This window comes from Bufo bufo, chromosome 1 (assembly GCF_905171765.1).
Source record: "Bufo bufo chromosome 1, aBufBuf1.1, whole genome shotgun sequence".
In the NCBI taxonomy this organism is placed as follows: domain Eukaryota; kingdom Metazoa; phylum Chordata; class Amphibia; order Anura; family Bufonidae; genus Bufo; species Bufo bufo.
Window position 1 is genome coordinate 796,007,451 of NC_053389.1, and position 19,397 is coordinate 796,026,847.

The 19,397-nt window shown below is 45.1% G+C and overlaps 1 protein-coding gene across 5 annotated transcripts in view; it reads left to right on the forward strand.

Moving 5' to 3' along the window:
- LOC120986497 (A.superbus venom factor 1-like) overlaps positions 1–19,397 on the forward strand; it is a 694,107-nt gene that overhangs the window by 301,089 nt on the left and 373,621 nt on the right. For 2 of the 5 annotated variants that reach the window (XM_040415115.1, XM_040415116.1), the window contains exon 1: positions 4,573–4,711. The exons of the other annotated variants lie outside the window; for them this stretch is intronic. In XM_040415115.1, coding sequence (XP_040271049.1) covers positions 4,647–4,711 — 65 coding nt within the window. In that variant the 5' untranslated portion in view covers positions 4,573–4,646. Of the gene's footprint in view, positions 1–4,572; positions 4,712–19,397 lie in introns of those variants that run through there. 5 annotated transcript variants of the gene reach the window in all.

The window sequence follows — 19,397 nt, forward strand, 5'->3', positions numbered from 1 at the left end:
AGTAACACTATTGTAAAAAAAAACAAAAAAAAAACACTTATACTTACCTAAGTGTCAGCGATGCGATGCAGCCTCTTCCTGTGTCCCACGCTGTAATGTAAGGCTCAGGCGGCACGATGACGTCATTGCGCCGGCCTCTGATAGGCTGCCGGCCTAGTGCCTGCAGCCAGGGGCGTACATAAAAATCACTGGGCCCCATAGCAGGAATCTAAATTGGGCCCCCATTCCCCTTTTATAGCCCCTCCCTTTGTTCCATGAACTATTCTTGCTGCTGCGTTTTATAATTTATGCCATCAGGGCCGGAATGGGATTACAAAACAGCCCTGGCACACAAAAGAGGTATAATAGATGCAGATGTATATTATATACAGCAGTGTACAGTTATGTGAGGTACGCGGTATAATAGATGCAGTGTGTACAGGTATATAGTATATTCCCTAGTGTTCTGATATGTGAGGTACAGGGTATAATAGATGCAGTGTGTACAGGTATATAGTATATACAGCAGTGTACTGATATGTGAGGTACGGGGTATAATATATGCAGTGTATACAGTATATACAGTAGTGTAATATGTGAGGTACGCGGTATAATAGATGCAGTGTGTACAGGTATATAGTATATTCCCTAGTGTTCTGATATGTGAGGTACAGGGTATAATAGATGCAGTGTGTACAGGTATATAGGGTTGTTGCGGGTATCGAAATTTCGATACCCAATCGATACTTTTGTCCCGGTATCGATACGATACCGGGATTTCCGTTTTTTCGATACTGGGCTGCGCTTCTGCGCAGTCTAGTATCTCTGAACATGAGCGCGCTGCTATCGGCGCGCTCATGTTCTCTCTCAGCAGCACGGGGAGAAGGAAGCTGTCCTCCCTCCCCCTGTGCTGCTGCCGCTGCCACCAATGTGAAGAGAGGGGCGGAGGAGCTGCGGCAATGAGAAGAGAGGGGCGGAGGAGGGGCGGCAATGAGAAGAGAGGGGGTGGAGGAGGGGCGGCAATGAGAAGAGAGGGGCGGAGGAGCTGCGGCAATGAGAAGAGAGGGGCGGAGGAGGGGCGGCAATGAGAAGAGAGGGGGTGGAGGAGGGGCGGCAATGAGAAGAGAGGGGCGGAGGAGGGGCGGGCGCACTGCGCCACCAATGATAGGATTACTATCGGAGCGATGGGAGGAGACATCAGCTTCACTAGTGGGCGTTCCTTTTCCCTGCGCTGCGATTGGACAGCGCTACAGCCAGGGAGAAGGAACGCCCACTAGTGAAGCTGATGTCTCCTCCCATCGCTCCGATAGTAATCAGCTCAGCAGCATGTGGAGCAGGAGAGGAGACAGTAATGGGGCACTGCGGGCGAACGGAGCGGCGCCCAGGACTAAATGGTGAGTGCTGAGACATCGCTGGGCGCCGCTCTGTGTGGCCTGATAGTGAAAGTCTGGACTCATATACAGTAGTCAGTCTTTAACACATACAGGAGGCGGGTGCCGGCAGCAGAATCGCATTGCCGGCACCCTGCCCCTGACAGGGAGCTGCGATCAGCGGCAGTTAACTGCCGCTGATCTGCTAGTACCCGCCTCCTGTATAAAGGGGTAAAATCATTGGTGGTGCAGTGTGCCCCCCCCCTCAATCCCCCCATCCCATTAAAATCATTGGTGGCACAGTGCGCCGGCCCCTCTCAACCCTCCAGTATTAAAATCATTGGTGGCAGTGGCCACAGGGACCTCTCCACTCCCCCTCATTGGTGGTGCAGTGGCAGCTTCTGATCGGAGCCCCAGCTGTGTAAGCCTGGGGCTCCGATCGGTTACCATGGCAGCCAGGACGCTACAGAAGCCCTGGTTGCCATGGTAACATCCCTGATGCTGTGTGCACAAAGCACAGAGCAGCAGGGACAGTGTGGAGTCTTATTCACCCTGATAGAGATCTATCAGGGTGAATAGGAAAAGGGATGAAAGATCCCAGGTTCTAGCCCCTAAGGGGGGAAATAGTTATTAAATAAAAAGTGAAAAAAAAAAAAAAACACTAAAATATGAAGTATAAATCACCCCCCTTTTCCCAATTTCACATATAAAATATATAAATAAACATATTACATCGCCACGTCAGAAAAGTCCAAACTATTAAAATATAAAAAAAAAATCTAGGTGGTGAATGCCGGAACAGAAAAAATAAAATAAAAACTGCGCGCTTCGCCATTTTTAAAAATGAGGAATGCACGTGGCTTTTTTTGTTTATTTTTTTCGCGTGGTATCGAATGGTATCGAGTATCGCAATACTTTTTCATGGTATCGAAACCGAATCAAAAATTTGGTATCGCAACAACTCTACAGGTATATAGTAAATACAGCAGTGTACTGATATGTGAGGTACGGGGTATAATATATGCAGTGTATACAGTATATACAGTAGTGTAATATGTGAGGTACGAGGTATAATAGATGCAGTGTGTACAGGTATATAGTAAATACAGCAGTGTATTGACACCTCGTACCTCACATATCAGTACACTGCTGTATATACTATATATCTGTACACACTGCATCTATTATACCTCGTACCTCACATATATAGTATATACAGAAGTGTACTGATATCTGTACACACAGCATCTATTATACCTCATACCTCACATATCAGTGCACTGCGGTATATACTATATATCTGTACATATTGCATGTATAATACTGTGTAATATATGCAGTGGGTGTGCATGTATGTGTGTGTATATATATATATATATATATATATATATACAGAGCAGTGTATTGATGTGACACATAGAAGGTATAATACTGTAGATGCAGTGTTTATAGAAATATGTGGTCAGTTATGCATTATAGTCACTGTGAGGTACATGAGGTAGTGGTAACTGTCTGAAGTAGTATACATGAGTGAGCAATGAGTAAAAACAGGGCATGGAGGGGGGGGGGGGGTAAATGATGAAAAGTGGAGGACCTCCTCTTACCTCTCCATTCCAGTCTGTATGGATCAATACAGAGCTGCTTGTGAACTTTTAATACTTGCTGTTAGGGGTTGAAGGACCTGTGATGATGTCATCACAGGTCCTGGCAGATGTACCTTTGAAACCTAGGAACTACACCATTTTTGGTGCAGTTCCTTTGCTAGATTCTGCAGGACCTGTGATGTTGAAGATGATGTCATCACAGGTCCTGGCAGATGCACTGTTCTAACCTGGGAACTACACTTTACACTGTGCAGTTCCCTTACAGGACCTGTGATGACATCATCAAAGGTCCTTTAGCTTTAGAAAGGTAAACAGGAGTAATTAGGGGGCGGGGCCTCTCCTCCACTTCGGTGCCTGCCTGCAGCCTATCAGAGGAAAGGGAAGGGACACGCCTCTCCCTCCCCTGCACCTCCGCTGGCACAGACAGTTTACAATGGAGATGAGCGCAATGGAAGCGCTCATCTCCCTGTGCCCGGCGGCGGCTGCTCACTTGGGGGGGGGGGGTCATTTTAGTTGGGGGGGCACATGGGGGGGCACAGCATGATGTAGGGGGGGCCGCCGCCGTGGCCCCCTCTGGCCCCCCCCCTGGCGACGCCACTGCTGCTGGCACTTCACCTGCGCCCCCCTCCTGTCCGCAAATGGTAGCGCCCAGGGCACCCGCTCCTTCGGCCCCTGCCTTGTACCGGCCCTGCTTACAGGTCAATGGCCCAAGTTTCACATAGTCAACACAGAAATAGACCACTGCGCAAGTGGTGTACCTTCTATGGAGGCAGACCACTCGACTGCTACATGGGAGGTCGGGCCCTGGTGCTGAACTTTTTCTTTACGTTGCAGCTGCTACTAGGGGGGGCTCAGTGCAAAGAGATTTTTACATCCTTCATTGCAGTAAACAGTAACTGTGTACATTTTTATGCACTGAGCTCCCCTTAGCGATGGCTGCAGGAACTCAGTTTTGTAATATATTATGTGAATGGAAGCAGCAGGCATAGGCTGAGGCTGTGGGCAACTTTTTTATATAATTTTTTTGATTGAAATTTGTCAGAAATCTGGTGCTTGGGCATTGTCCTTTGCACTCTAAATCACCTGTGCTTGACAGATGTCTACTTGGATCCTGGTGGGGCAGAGGACCGATGCATACAAAATTTTCCTATTGGGCCTTATGAGATGAGTGTTCTTCTCTGCCTTTTAACTAGTTGAGAAATGTCAATTCTTTGTACAGTATGGACCCTCTGTCCTATTAATTAATATCTCCTCTATCCTGTAGCGAAGAGGGATAAGAGAGGCCTGATTTGGACCCATCCTTTCTGTGAGGGGTTTTCAGGTGGAGGAGCAGGTTCTTCAGTTCCTTGGTGTCTGTGGGGAGAGGGGGCTTTGATTAAGGGTTTTGCATTAGTTGTATTATTTATTGCATGCTCCATTGCTTTACTGTAATCACTATAATCTGCTATTTTCTTCCCTCTCACTTTGCTCTGGATTGAGCAATGGTCTTTTATGCTGAAGCTGTGTGATTTCCCGGCAGTGTTGATTTAGAATTCCTGTATTTGTCCCCCAGCCAAATGTTTGCATACCTTAAACTTTAAATCTCTTCAGTTACTTATCAAAAAGGCCATAGGGTCAAGGAAAGAGAGCTCAGGCTAAAATCCTTTATAAACCCCCTCCATGTCTGCAAACAGCACATACCCCAGGCAGCATCATGTGGTTAGGAGCTCTGTGTCTTCTGCTACTGTATGGACTCATTGGGTCCTACGCACAGCAACCGTGAGTATCACTTGACCCTATACATTTATCTATCTATCATCTATCTATCTATCTATCTATCTATCTATCTATCTATCTATCATCTATCTATCTATCTATCTATCTATCTATCTATCTATCTATCTATCTATCTATCTATTTTGCCTGGTCTGCCTGCCTATCTAATATACAGTGGATATAAAAAGTCTACACACCCCTGTTAAAATGTCAGGTTTTTGAGCTATAAAAAAATGAGACAAAGATAAATCATTTCAGAACTTTTTCCACCTTTAACCACCTCAGCCCGCTTAGCTTAAACACCCTTAATGACCAGGCCACTTTTTACACTTCTGACCTACACTACTTTAACCGTTTATTGCTCGGTCATGCAACTTACCACCCAAATTAATTTTACCTCCTTTTCTTCTCACTAATAGAGCTTTCATTTGGTGGTATTTCATTGCTGCTGCCATTTTTTGTTATTAAGTGAAATTTAACGATTTTTTTGCAAAAAAATGACATTTTTCACTTTCAGTTGTAAAATTTTGCAAAAAAAACGACATCCATATATAAATTTTTCTCAAAATGTATTGTTCTACATGTCTTTGATAAAAAAAAAATGTTTCGGTAAAACAAAAAAATGGTTTGGGTAAAAGTTATAGCGTTTACAAACTATGGTACAAAAATGTGAATTTCCGCTTTTTGAAGCAGCTCTGACTTTCTGAGCACCTATCATGTTTCCTGAGGTTCTACAATGGCCAGACAGTACAAACACCCCACAAGTGACCCCATTTCGTAAAGTAGACACCCTAAGGTATTCGCTGATGGGCATAGTGAGTTCATAGAACTTTTTATGTTTTGTCACAAGTTAGCGGAAAATGATGATTTTTTTTTTTTTTTCTTACAAAGTCTCATATTCCACTAACTTGTGACAAAAAATAAAAACTTCCATGAACTCACTATGCCCATCAGCGAATACCTTGGGGTGTCTTCTTTTCAAAATGGGGTCACTTGTGGGGTAGTTATACTGCCCTGGGATTGTAGGGGCCCAAATGTGTGGTAAGTAGTTTGAAATCAAAATCTGTAAAAAATGGCCGGTGAAATCCGAAAGGTGCTCTTTGGAATGTGGGCCCCTTTGCCCACCTAGGCTGCAAAAAAGTGTCACACATCTGGTATCCCCGTACTCAGGAGAAGTTGGGCAATGTGTTTTGGGGTGTCATTTTACATATACCCATGCTGGGTGAGATAAATATCTCGGTCAAATGCCAACTTTGTATAAAAAAATGGGAAAAGTTGTCTTTTGCCAAGATATTTCTCTCACCCAGCATGGGTATATGTAAAAAGACACCCCAAAACACATTGCCCAACTTCTCCCGAGTACGGGGATACCACATGTGTGACACTTTTTTGCAGCCTAGGTGAGCAAAGGGGCCCACATTCCAAAGAGCACCTTTCGGATTTCACCGGCCATTTTTTACAGATTTTGATTTCAAACCACTTCTCACGCATTCGGCCCCTAAAATGCCAGGGCAGTATAACTACCGCACAAGTGACCCCATTTTGGAAAGAAGACACCCCAAGGTATTTCGTGATGGGCATAGTGAGTTCATGGAAGTTTTTATTTTTTGTCACAAGTTAGTGGAATATGAGACTTTGTAAGAAAAAAAAAATCATCATTTTCCGCTAACTTGTGACAAAAAATAAAAAATTCTAGGAACTCGCCATGCCACTCACGGAATACCTTGGGGTGTCTTCTTTCCAAAATGGGGTCACTTGTGGAGTAGTTATACTGCCCTGGCATTCTAGGGGCCCTAATGTGTGGTAAGTAGGTAAATGACCGGTGAAATCCGAAAGGTGCTCTTTGGAATGTGGGCCCCTTTGCCCACCTAGGCTGCAAAAAAGTGTCACACATGTGGTATCGCCGTATTCAGGAGAAGTTGGGCAATGTGTTTTGGGGTGTCTTTTTACATATACTCATGCTGGGTGAGAGAAATATCTCGGCAAAAGACAACTTTTCCCATTTTTTATACAAAGTTGGCATTTGACCAAGATATTTATCTCACCCAGCATGGGTATATGTAAAATGACACCCCAAAACACATTGCCCAACTTCTCCTGAGTACGGCAATACCAGATGTGTGACATTTTTTTGCAGCCTAGATGCGCAAAGGGGCCCACATTCCTTTTATGAGGGCATTTTTTGACATTTGGATCCCCCTAGAATGCCAGGGCAGTATAAATACCCCACATGTGACCCCAGTTTGAAAAGAAGACACCCCAAGGTATTCAATGAGGGGCATGGCGAGTTCATAGAATTTTTTTTTTTTTGGCACAAGTTAGCGGAAATTGATATATATATATTTTTTTCTCACAAAGTCTCCCTTTCCGCTAACTTGGGACAAAAATTTCAATCTTTCATGGACTCAATATGCCCCTCACGGAATACCTTGGGGTGTCTTCTTTCCGAAATGGGGTCACATGTGGGGTATTTATACTGCCCTGGCATTCTAGGGGCCCTAAAGCGTGAGAAGAAGTCTGGAATATAAATGTCTAAAAAATTTTACGCATTTGGATTCCAGGAGGGGTATGGTGAGTTCATGTGAGATTTTATTTTTTGACACAAGTTAGTGGAATATGAGACTTTGTAAGAAAAAAATGATCAATGACAGGGGGGTGATCAATGACATGGGGGTGATCAGGGAGTCTATATGGGGTGATCACCCCCTTGTCATTGATCACCCCCCTATAAGGCTCCATTCAGATGTCCGTATGTGTTTTGCGGATCCGATCCATGTATCAGTGGATCCGTAAAAATCATACGGATATCTGAATGCAGCCTTACAGGGGGGTGATCAATGACAGGGGGGTGATCAATGACAGGGGGGTGATCAGGGAGTCTATATATGGGGTGATCACCCCCCTGTCATTGATCACCCCCTATAAGGCTCCATTCAGATGTCCGTATGTGTTTTGCGGATCCGATCCATGTATCAGTGGATCCGTAAAAATCATACGGATATCTGAATGCAGCCTTACAGGGGGGTGATCAATGACAGGGGGGTGATCAATGACAGGGGGGTGATCAATGACAGGGGGTGATCAGGGAGTCTATATGTGGTGATCACCCCCCTGTCATTGATCACCCCCCTCTAAGGCTCCATTCAGATGTCCGTATGTGTTTTGCGGATCCGATCCATGTATCAGTGGATCCGTAAAAATCATACGGACATCTGAATGCAGCCTTACAGGGGGGTGATCAATGACAGGGGGGTGATCAGGGAGTCTATATGGGGTGATCACCCCCCCTGTCATTGATCACCCCCCTATAAGGCTCCATTCAGATGTCCGTATGTGTTTTGCGGATCCGATCCATGTATCAGTGGATCCGTAAAAATCATACGGACATTTGAATGCAGCCTTACAGTGGGGTGATCAATGACAGGGGGGTGATCAGGGAGTCTATATGGGGTGATCACCCCCCTGTCATTGATCACCCCCCTATAAGGCTCCATTCAGATGTCCGTATGTGTTTTGCGGATCCGATCCATGTATCAGTGGATCCGTAAAAATCATACGGACATCTGAATGCAGCCTTACAGGGGGGTGATCAATGACAGGGGGGTGATCAATGACAGGGGGGTGATCAATGACAGGGGGTTGATCAGGGAGTCTATATGGGGTGATCACCCCCCTGTAAGGCTCCATTCAGACGCCTGTATGTGTTTTGCGGATCCGATCCATGTATCCGTGGATCCGTAAAAAACATACGGACATCTGAATGCAGCCTTACAGGGGGGTGATCAATGACAGGGGGGTGATCAATGACAGGGGGGTGATCATGGAGTCTATATGGGGTGATCACCCCCGTCATTGATCACCCCCCTGTCAGGCTGCATTCAGATTTCCGTATGCGTTTTGCGGATCCGATCCATGTATCAGTGGATCCGTAAAAATCATACGGACGTCTGAATGGAGCCTTACAGGGGGGTGATCAATGACAGGGGGGTGATCAATGACAGGGGTGTGATCAGGGAGTCTATATGGGGTGATCAGTGGTTCATAAGGGGTTAATAAGTGACAGGGGGGTGATCAATGACAGGGGGGTGATCAGGGAGTCTATATGGGGTGATCAGGGGTGAATAAGGGGTTAATAAGTGACAGGGGGGGTGTAGTGTAGTGGTGTTTGGTGCTACTTTACTGAGCTGCCTGTGTCCTCTGGTGGTCGATCCAAACAAAAGGGACCACCAGAGGACCAGGTAGCAGGTATATTAGAAGCTGTTATCAAAACAGCGTCTTATATACCTGTTAGGGGTTAAAAAATCGCATCTCTAGCCTGCCAGCGAACGATCGCCGCTGGCAGGCTGGAGATCCACTCGCTTACCTTCCGATCCTGTGAACGCGCGCGCCTGTGTGCGCGCCTTCACAGGAAATCTCGCGTCTCGCGAGATGACGCACGAATGCGTCCAGGAGGAATGAATCAACCACCTTCCGGACGCATCCGTGCGTTAGGCAGTCGGGAGGTGGTTAATGTGACCTATAAACTGTACCACTCTAGCCGAAACCAAGCTGCAAGGCCTTCGTCATGGTGATAGTCATGGCTCCTTAGGCTTTTTAAAAGTTGGATGGTATGTGTGTGTAGTGTATATATGGTGTATTTAGGTATGTGTACCATGTATATGGTGTATTTATGTGTACGTGTGTGGCATCTGTATGGTGTATGTATATGTAAACATGTGTCATGACGACGCGTGTCCGCGGTTGAGTAGGGAACCTGTTGTTAAAACTTTGAATCCCACCCTGACTACAACTACAGTGGATATGAAAAGTCTACACACCCCTGTTAAAATGTCAGGCTTCTGTGATGTAAAAAAAGGAGACAAAGTTAAATCATTTCAGAACTTTTTCCACCTTTAATGTGACCTATAAACTGTACCACTCAATTGAAAAACAAACTGAAATCTTTTAGGTGGAGGGAAGAAAACAAAAAATAAATAAATAATGTGGTTGTATAAGTGTGCACACCCTCCTATAACTGGGGATGTAGCCTAGCGTTACAGTGCACCCCAGCACCGCACAGTATGCAGTATAGCATCCTATAGTATACAGCACCCCACAGTATTCAGTATAGCATCCTATAGTATACGGGACCCCACAGTATGCAGTATAGCACCCTATAGTATACAGCACCCCACAGTATGCACTAAAGCACCCTATAGTATACAGCACCCCACAGTATGCAGTATAGCACCCTATAGTATACAGCACCCCACAGTATGCAGTATAGCACCCCACACTATACAGTATACAGCAAGCCCACAGTATACAGCACCCCACACTATACAGTATACAGCACCCCACAGTATATAGTAGAGCAGTATAGCACCCCACAGTATACAGCACCCCACAGTATACAGTATACAGCACCTCACAATATACAGTAGAGCAGTATAGCACCCCACAATATACAGCACCCCACAATATACAGCACCTCACAGTATACAGTATACAGCACCCCAAACTATACACCATACAGCACCCCACACTATACAGCACCCCACACTATACAGCACCCCACACTATACAGCACCCCACACTATACAGCCCCCCACAGTAAATAGCACCCCACAGTATACAGTACAGCAGTATAGCACTCCACAATATACAGCACCCACAGTATACAGCACCTCACAATATACAGCCCCCACAGTATACAGCCCCCCACAGTATATAGCACCCCACAGTATACAGTACAGCAGTATAGCACTCCACAATATACAGAACCCACAGTATATAGCACCTCACGGTATACAGCACCTCACAGTATACAGCACCCCAAACTATACAGAATACTGCACCTCACAGTATACAGTAGAGCAGTATAGCACCCCACAATATACAGCACCTCACGGTATACAGCACTTCATGGTATACAACACCTCACGGCATACAGTATACAGCACCCCAAACTATACAGAATACAGCACATCACAGTATACAGTATACAGAACCCCACAGTATACAGTAGAGCAGTATAACACCCCACAGTATACAGCACCTCACAGTATATAGCACCTCACGGTATACAGCACCCCAAACTATACAGAATACAGCACCTTACAGTATACATCACCCCACAGTATACAGTACAGCAGTATAGCACACCACAGTATACAGCACCCCACAGTATACAGTAGAGCAGTATAGCACCCCACAGTATACAGCACCCCACAGTATACAGTAGAGCAGTATAGCACCCCACAGTATACAGCACCCCACAGTATACAGCCTCCCACAGTATAAAGCACCCCACAATATACAGTATACAGCACCCCACAGTATACAGCACCCCACAGTATACAGTAGAGCAATATAGCACCCCACAGTATACAGCACCCCAAAATATACAGCCCCCCACAGTATACAGCACCCCACAGTATATAGTAGAGCAGTATATCACCCCACAGTATACAGTACCCCACAGTATACAGCCCCCCAGAGTATACAGCCCCCACAGTATACAGCACCCCATAGTATACAGTAGAGCAGTATAGCACCCCACAGTATACAGCACCCCACAGTATACAGTACCCCATGGTATACAGCCCCCACAGTATACAGCCCCCACAGTATACAGCACCCCATAGTATACAGTAGAGCAGTATAGCACCCCACAGTATACAGTACCCGACAGTATACAGCACCCCACAGTATACAGTAGCTTACAGTATATTAGTATAACAGCCCCTGTCACCTTTTCCTGATGTAATCTTCACAAAAAAAGCTCCACAGTTAAGGCAAACTTCTCCTGCAGCAACACTCCTGGTAGAAAGGACCTTTGATTACCTCATAGCCATGTGACCAGTAATATTGCTAGGTTACTGGTCACATGGAGATGATGTCATCTAAGGTCCTTTCTCCTAAGAGAATCACAGCTCTCACAGTTCGCTGCCTGGAGTGCCGGCAGGCAGGCATGGCCTGGCAGCACCCCCCTGTGTAGCTGACAGCCTGACACCCGGGGCAGTGGCTAGCAGGGCTCAAGAAGAAGCTGCCTTGTGCCCCCCAGGAGCAACTGGGCTTGGGGCAGCTGCCATTTTTGCCCCTTGTTAAAGACGGCCCTGGACATTACCAAGAACTGGACATCCCTCCAAAATTGATGAAAAGACGAGAAGAAAACTGGTCTGGGAGGCTACCAAGAGGCCTACAGCAACATTAAAGGAGCTGCAGGAATATTTGGCAAGTACTGGCTGTGTGGTACATGTGACAACAATCTCCCATATTCTTCATATGTCTGGGCTATGGGGGAGAGTGGCAAGACGAAAGCCTTTTCTTACGAAGAAAAACATCCAAGCCAGGCTACATTTTGCAAAAACCCATCCCCATCCTGCTGCCACCCCCAATACTGTGCCCGTTGTGCCCCCCAATGCCCCAGGTACTATACTGCTTAAAAAATAGTGACCCCAGTAGACATAATTGGGGTCATTTATCAAACTGGTGTAAAGTAGAACTGGATTTCCAAAAGAGCTGTCAAAAATGAAAGGTGGAATCTGATTGGCTGCTATGGGCAACTAAGCCAGTTCTACTTTACACCAGTTTGATAAATTAACCCAAATGTCCCTATAGTGTCCATAGCAGCTATAATGTCCCCTAGAGTTCCCCCAGTAATAATAACCCCCTATATTGTGCTCCAGGCAATAATCCCTATATAGTGTCCCCAGATATAATAGAATTGCTCCTACAATACATCCCTATTAGCAAGGCCCCCCATGCTGCCCCCATATAGTAATTTCCCCCACACTGCCCCATAGTAATTTCCCCCACACTGCCCCCATACAGTAATTTGCCCCCCACAGTAATTTCCCCCACACTGCCCCATATAGTAATTTGCCCCACACAGTAATTTCCCCCACACTGCCCCTATACAGTAATTTCCCCCACACAGTAATTTCCCACACACTGCCTTCATACAGCAATTTCCACCACACAGTAATTTCCCCCACACTGCACTTACACAGTCATTTTCCCCACACTTCCCCATACAGTAATTTGTCCCACACAGTAATTTCCCCCACATTGCCCCATACAGTAATTTACCCCACACAGTAATTTCCCCACATTGCCCCCATACTGTAATTTCCCCCACACAGTAGTTTCCCCACACTGCCCCCACACAGTAATTTCTCCCACACTGCCCCACATAGTAGTTTGCCCCACACAGTAATTTCCCCCACACAATAGTTTCCCCCACACTTCCCCATACAGTAATTTCCCCCACACTGCCCCCACACAGTAGTTTTCCCCACACTGCCCCATACAGTAATTTTCCCCACATTGCCTCCATACAGTAATTTCCCCCACATTGCCCGCCACAGTAATTTACCCAACACTGCCCCCCACACAGAAGTTTCCCCCACACTGCCCCCACACAGTAATCTCCCCCACACTGCTCCATATAGTAATTTTCCAAGAATTAATGGAAAATAGAGATACAATTTCAAAATTTCACTTTTTTGGCAGATTTTCCATTTTAATATTTTTTTTCCAGTTACAAAGCAAGGGTTAACAGCCAAACAAAACTCAATATTTATGGCCCTGATTCTGTAGTTTACAGAAACACCCCATATGTGGTCGTAAACTGCTGTACGGGCACACGGCAGGGCGCAGAAGGAAAGGAATGCCATACGGTTTTTGGAAGGCAGATTTTGCTGGACTGTTTTTTTTTATACCATGTCCCATTTGAAGCCCCCCTGATGCACCCCTAGAGTAGAAACTCCAAAAAAGTGACCCCATTTTAGAAGTTTTGTTGGTACTAGTTTAGGGTACATATGATTTTTGGTTGCTCTATATTACACTTTTTGTGAGGCAAGGTAACAAGAAATAGCTGTTTTGGCACCGTTTTTTTTTTGTTATTTACAACATTCATCTGACAGGTTAGATCATGTGGTATTTTTATAGACCAGGTTGTCACGGATGCGGCGATACCTAATTTATGTAAGTATTACACAATGATTTCATTTTTGAAACAAAAAAAAACATGTTTTAGTCTCCATAGTCTGAGAGCCATAGTTTTTTCAGTTTTTTGGTGATTATCTTAGGTAGGGTTTCATTTTTTGCGGGATTAGATGACAGTTTGATTGGCACTATTTTGGGGTGCATATGACTTTTTGATCGCTTGCTATTACACTTTGTGATGTAAGATGACAAAAAAATGCCTTTTTTTACACCGTTTTTTAAAAAATTTTTTACGGTGTTCATCTGAGGGGTTAGGTCATGTGATATTTTTATAGAGTAACTTATTACAGACGCGGCGATACCTAATATGTATACTTTTTTTTTATTTATGTAAGTTTTACACAATGATTTCATTTTTGAAACAAAAAAAATCATGTTTTAGTGTTTCCATAGTCTGAGATCCATAGTTTTTTCAGTTTTTGGGCGATTATCTTGGGTAGGGTATGATTTTTGCGGGATGAGATGACGGTTTGATTGGCACTATAATGGGGTGCATATGACTTTTTTATCGCTTGCTATTACACTTTTTGTGATGTAGGGTGACAAAAAATGGTTTATTTAGCACAGTTTTTATTTTTTATTTTTTACGGTGTTCATCTGAGGGGTTAGGTCATGTGATATTTTTATAGAGACGGTCGATACGGACGCGGCGATACCAAATATGTCTACTTTTTATTTATTTATGTAAGTTTTACACAATAATAGCTTTTTTAAAACAAAAAAAATTATGTGTCTCCATATTCTGAGCCATAGTTTTTTGATTTTTTTGATTGATATGTTTATAGAGCCGGTCGATACGCACGCGGCGATACCTAATATGTCTATTTATTTTTTTTCCCTATTTTTTACCAATTTTTTTTTTACTTTATTTGGGGAAAATGACGTTTTAGTTTATTTTTACTTGAAACTTTTAACTTTTTTGGGGGGAAAACTTTATTTTTTCAACTTTTTTTTCACTTTATTGTTTGTCCCACTTTGGGACTTGAACTTTTGGGGGTCTGATCCTTTACAAAGCATTACAATACTTCTGTATTGAAATGCGTTGGCTGTATGAGTAATACAGTGAGTATTACTCATACAGCTTCCGGCCTATGAGATCCAGGGGGCTGGATCTCACAGGCTCGTCACCGGAAGGCAGCGCAGATGCCTCAGGAAGGCATTGCGCTGCCTTCCATGCCATCGGGTCCCCCCCACAGCCCCATGGGGACTTGATGGCACCATCGCCACCGCACAATAGAAAGTCGCAAACCGCAGGTCTGAATTGACCTGCGGTTTGCTGCGATCGCCAACATGGAGGTGTCACAGGACCCCCCCCGCGCATTTAGCCGAGGTGCCTGCTCAATGATTTGACGTACCAGGACATAAGGGCGTACCTGTACGCCCTGTGTTCTGAAGAGGTTAATGACGGTATGCACTTTTTATGTATTTATATGTTTTTTTTTTAGCTTATACATCATTCATGTATTGATTGTCTATATTTGATTATAGATTTATCTATAGACAATCGCGAAAATAATGACGAGATCACAAATTATAGAATTCGCAAATTTATTGTGAATATTATGCGGAAAAATTCACGAAATTTTGTGAAAATTTATATTGCCTATGCCGCTCATCACGAGTCACTACAGTAGGTGCTATATATTCCTGTTAGTTCTGGTCCCGGGGGTCAGTCTGTCTCCAGCCTTGCTGGGTGCAGAAGCTATGCACCTGATCTGTGGTTATTCCATCTGCCTTGTCTGTGTGGTCACCTATTAATACATGAAGGTCACCTTGTCTGGTTCTGTATCTTGTCTGTGACCGCCATGTGTTATTCTGTATGGGGTCAAGGCATCTGCTTCTCTGGGTCAGTGTTTTGTCTGTGACCGCCATCTGTCGTTCCATATAGGGTCCAGACTTCTGCCTGTCTATGCAGCTCTGTCTGTTTGCCCATGGACTATTTCCACATGGGGAACAGGAATCTGCTAGTCCATTTCTATGCCTTCGGTTAGAAGGCTCCTGGTTTCTCCGGAGGGAGTATAGACAGATAGATAGATAGATAGATAGATAGATAGATAGATAGATAGATAGATAGGAGATAGATAGAAGAAAATAAGTATTTGATACACTGGCAATTTTGCAAGTTTTCCCACCTACAAAGAATGGAGAAGTCTGTAATTTTTATGGTACACTTTAACTGTGAGAGACAGAATCTAAAGAAAAAAATCCATAAAATCACATTGTATGATTTTGAAATATTTGCATTTTATTGCATGAAATAAGTATTTTATACAAAAGAAAAACAGAACTTAATATTTGGTACAGAAACATTTGTTTGCATTTACAGAGATCAGTCATTTCCTGCAGTTCTTGACTAAGTTTGCACACAACACCGCAGCAGGGATTTTGGCCCACTCCTCCATACAAATCTTCTCCAGATCTTTCACGTTTCAGGGCTGTTGCTGGGCCACATTGAGTTTCAGCTCCCTCCAAAGATTTTCGATTGGGTTCAGGTCTGGCTAGGCCACTCCAGGACCTTGCTGAGCCACTCCTTAGTTACCCTGGCTGTGTGTTTAGGATTATTGTCATTCAGCAAGACCCAGCCATGACCCATCTTAAAGGGCTTCTGTCACCCCACTAAAGTCATATTTTTTTTTTGGGCTAATTAAATTACTTATATTGCGATATATGAAAATATAATGGTCTTACTTACTTTGATTCAGCAGTTTCTTCTAAAAACGAAGTTTTATAATATGTAAATTAGGTCTCTACCAGCAAGTAGGGCGGCTACTTGCTGGTAGCAGCTGCAGAAAACCGCCCCCTCGTCGTGTTGATGGACAGGGCCAGCCGGGATCTCCTCCTTTGACAGGGGCAGCCGGGATCTCCTCCTCCGGCCAGCCCTGTCGGCATTTCAAAAATCGCGCGCCTGTGTTCATTCGGCGCAGGCGCTCTGAGATGAGGAGGCTCGCCTCCTCAGCACTCCCTCAGTGCGCCTGCGCCGATGACGTCTTCTATTTCGGTGATGTCATCGGCACAGGCGCACTGAGGGAGTGCTGAGGAGGCGAGCCTCCTCATCTCAGAGCGCCTGCGCCGAATGAACACAGGCGCGCGATTTTTTAAATGCCGACAGGGCTGGCCGGAGGAGGAGATCCCGGCTGGCCCTGTCAATCAACACGACGAGGGGGCGGTTTTCTGCAGCTGCTACCAGCAAGTAGCCGCCCTACTTGCTGGTAGAGACCTAATTTACATATTATAAAACTTTGTTTTTAGAAGAAACTGCTGAATCAAAGTAAGTAAGACCATTATATTTTCATATATCGCAATATAAGTAATTTAACTAGCCAAAAAAAAATAATGACTTTAGTGGGGTGACAGAAGCCCTTTAAATGCTGTTAAGGGAATGAGGTTGTTGGCTAAAATCTCGCAATAAATTACCCCATCCATCCTCCCTTTAATACGGAGCAGTCGTCCTGTCCCCTTTGCAGAAAAGCACCCCCAAAGTATGATGTTTCCACCCCCATACTCCACGGTTGGGACGGTGTTCTTGGGATCATCTTTCTTCTTCCTCCAAACACGGCGAGTGGAGTTGATAACAAAAAGTTCTATTTTGGTCTCATCTGACCACATGACCTTCTCCCATGCCTCCTTTTGATCATCCAGATGGTCATTGGTGAACCTCAAATTGGCCTGGACATGTGCTGGCGTGAGCAGGGGCCTTTGCGTGCCCTGCAGGATTTTAATCCATGACGGCATAGTGTTTTACAGTAATCTTTGTGGTTCAGGGGCGTCGTTAGGTCAAAACATTCGGGGCTTGAGCCCTGGATGTTTTGTCCAGTACCCCGAATGTTATGCTGGCCTGGTAGCATTTTTTTTTATTTGGCTATTCCAGGGCCCTTCAATATTGATTGGACCTGGGCAACCCACCACAGATCATCCCCCCACTCCCCTTGTACTTGTTCCGCTGATCAGCTACTTGCGGGCTGTGCGGGCATGAGTTCAGTCACTTCGGTGTGCAATCCCGTCCTGCGGCATGTGATCCTGCGAGACCCACCGTGGGAAGGCACGGGTCTCGTGGGATCACGCGCCACGGGACGGGATTGCGCACCGAAGTGACTGAACTCATGTCCGTGCAGCCTGCAAATAGTGGATCAGCAGAACAAGTTCAAGGTGGTAGGGGGATGATCTGTGGGGTTGCCCAGGGTCCACTTCCATCAATATTAAAGGACCCAAGCAAAGATTTCTGCAGTGGTGAGGAAATTAAAAATAAAAGATATAAGTTTCTGGTCCCAGGCTCTTTATGAGCAAATCAAGTTCTTCCTTAGCAGTAAGGTTGAGATCGGCAATAGTAGCCTTGAAGGTTGATCTCCAGACCCTGTAGCTCTCTGGACAGTCGTCAAACCTTGAGAGGCTGGTGTTAATGAGCTCAAGGCATACCATGTATCTGGCAAAGTCATTCATGTATGGTCTCTCACTCCTTGGTGTCAAAGTAACTTGTGGAAGCCCTTGGGTGTGAAAGTTCTCTGGTGATGTAGGGTGAGGTTTACCAGGGTAAAATTATGTTGCATGAGTGTTTAACTGTGGTGTAGTCTCTAAGGCTTGTGCTGGCTTTAGTTTGATCTGCAGCTTATCACCGGACGTCACCTTGTTGTTGACATGAGTTGATCCGGTTTGCTGCATAGATGTACTTGCGTTGTAGACTTGAAGATGCTCATAGAGCTGAGAGGTCTCTGCATTGAGAGTCAGAAAAGTGTTGTTAGTAGGAGGTACAGGAGCTGACTCTGTATCTTTGCAGATGTTATGCTTTAGAACGTATTCACTGGTGCGTTCAGCTGGATCTTCCAGTTCTGCTGGGATAAGGCAGTCTGAATTACTACTTTGTCCCATTGCTTGTTCAAAGACTTTCAGCCTTGCTAGGGAAGCTGCTTCCTCCCTTTCCATTTGCAGAATCTTTATTAGTGAATCTGCCTCTGCTTGGAGAGTTTTGCTTTGAGATTCCGTCTTGGCTTGATGAGCTGCCCTTTGAGCTTCCATCTCTGCTTGCTTTCTGGTAAAGGAGCTTTGCGCCTTTTTTGATTCGGCATCAGCTCGGGCCTCTACATATTAACTTGTCGGTTAATGTTGATCTTCTGGAACGAGAGGATCTGGAAGAAAGTGCAGTGCGCTTGGTTGTGGTGGATCTGTGAGATCTGATCTCCTGCAGTTGAGTAATGTGGAATTCTGCCCTAAACTTAGCATTTTGCACTGCGAGATCCCTTTGTTGGTTCAGTGCATCAGTCCTGGTCAGTTCTGCTGAAGAATCCTCTATATTATAGTCCTACAAGAAGGCTGAGTATTTTGCAGACAGCTGCTGGTAGTGTACATACACAGCAAATAGGTGATTTATAGAGTCTCTTATTTCAGCTGGTTGATCATTAGAGTGTGACAAAAGTGACATGCAGTGTGAGGTTCTGTCCCAGATGTCTAACAGATAGAGATGTCCCGAACTATTCGCCGGCGAACAGTTCCCGGCGAACATCGCTTGTTCGCGTTCGCCGCGGTGGGCGAACATATGCGATGTTCGGTCCGCCCCCAATACGTCATCATTGAGCAAACTTTGACCCTGTACCTCACAGTCAGCAGACACATTCCAGCCAATCAGCATACCCTCCCTCCCAGACCCTCCCACCTCCTATCAAAAAGCAAGGACAGCATCCATCTTAGATTCATTCTGAAGCTGCAG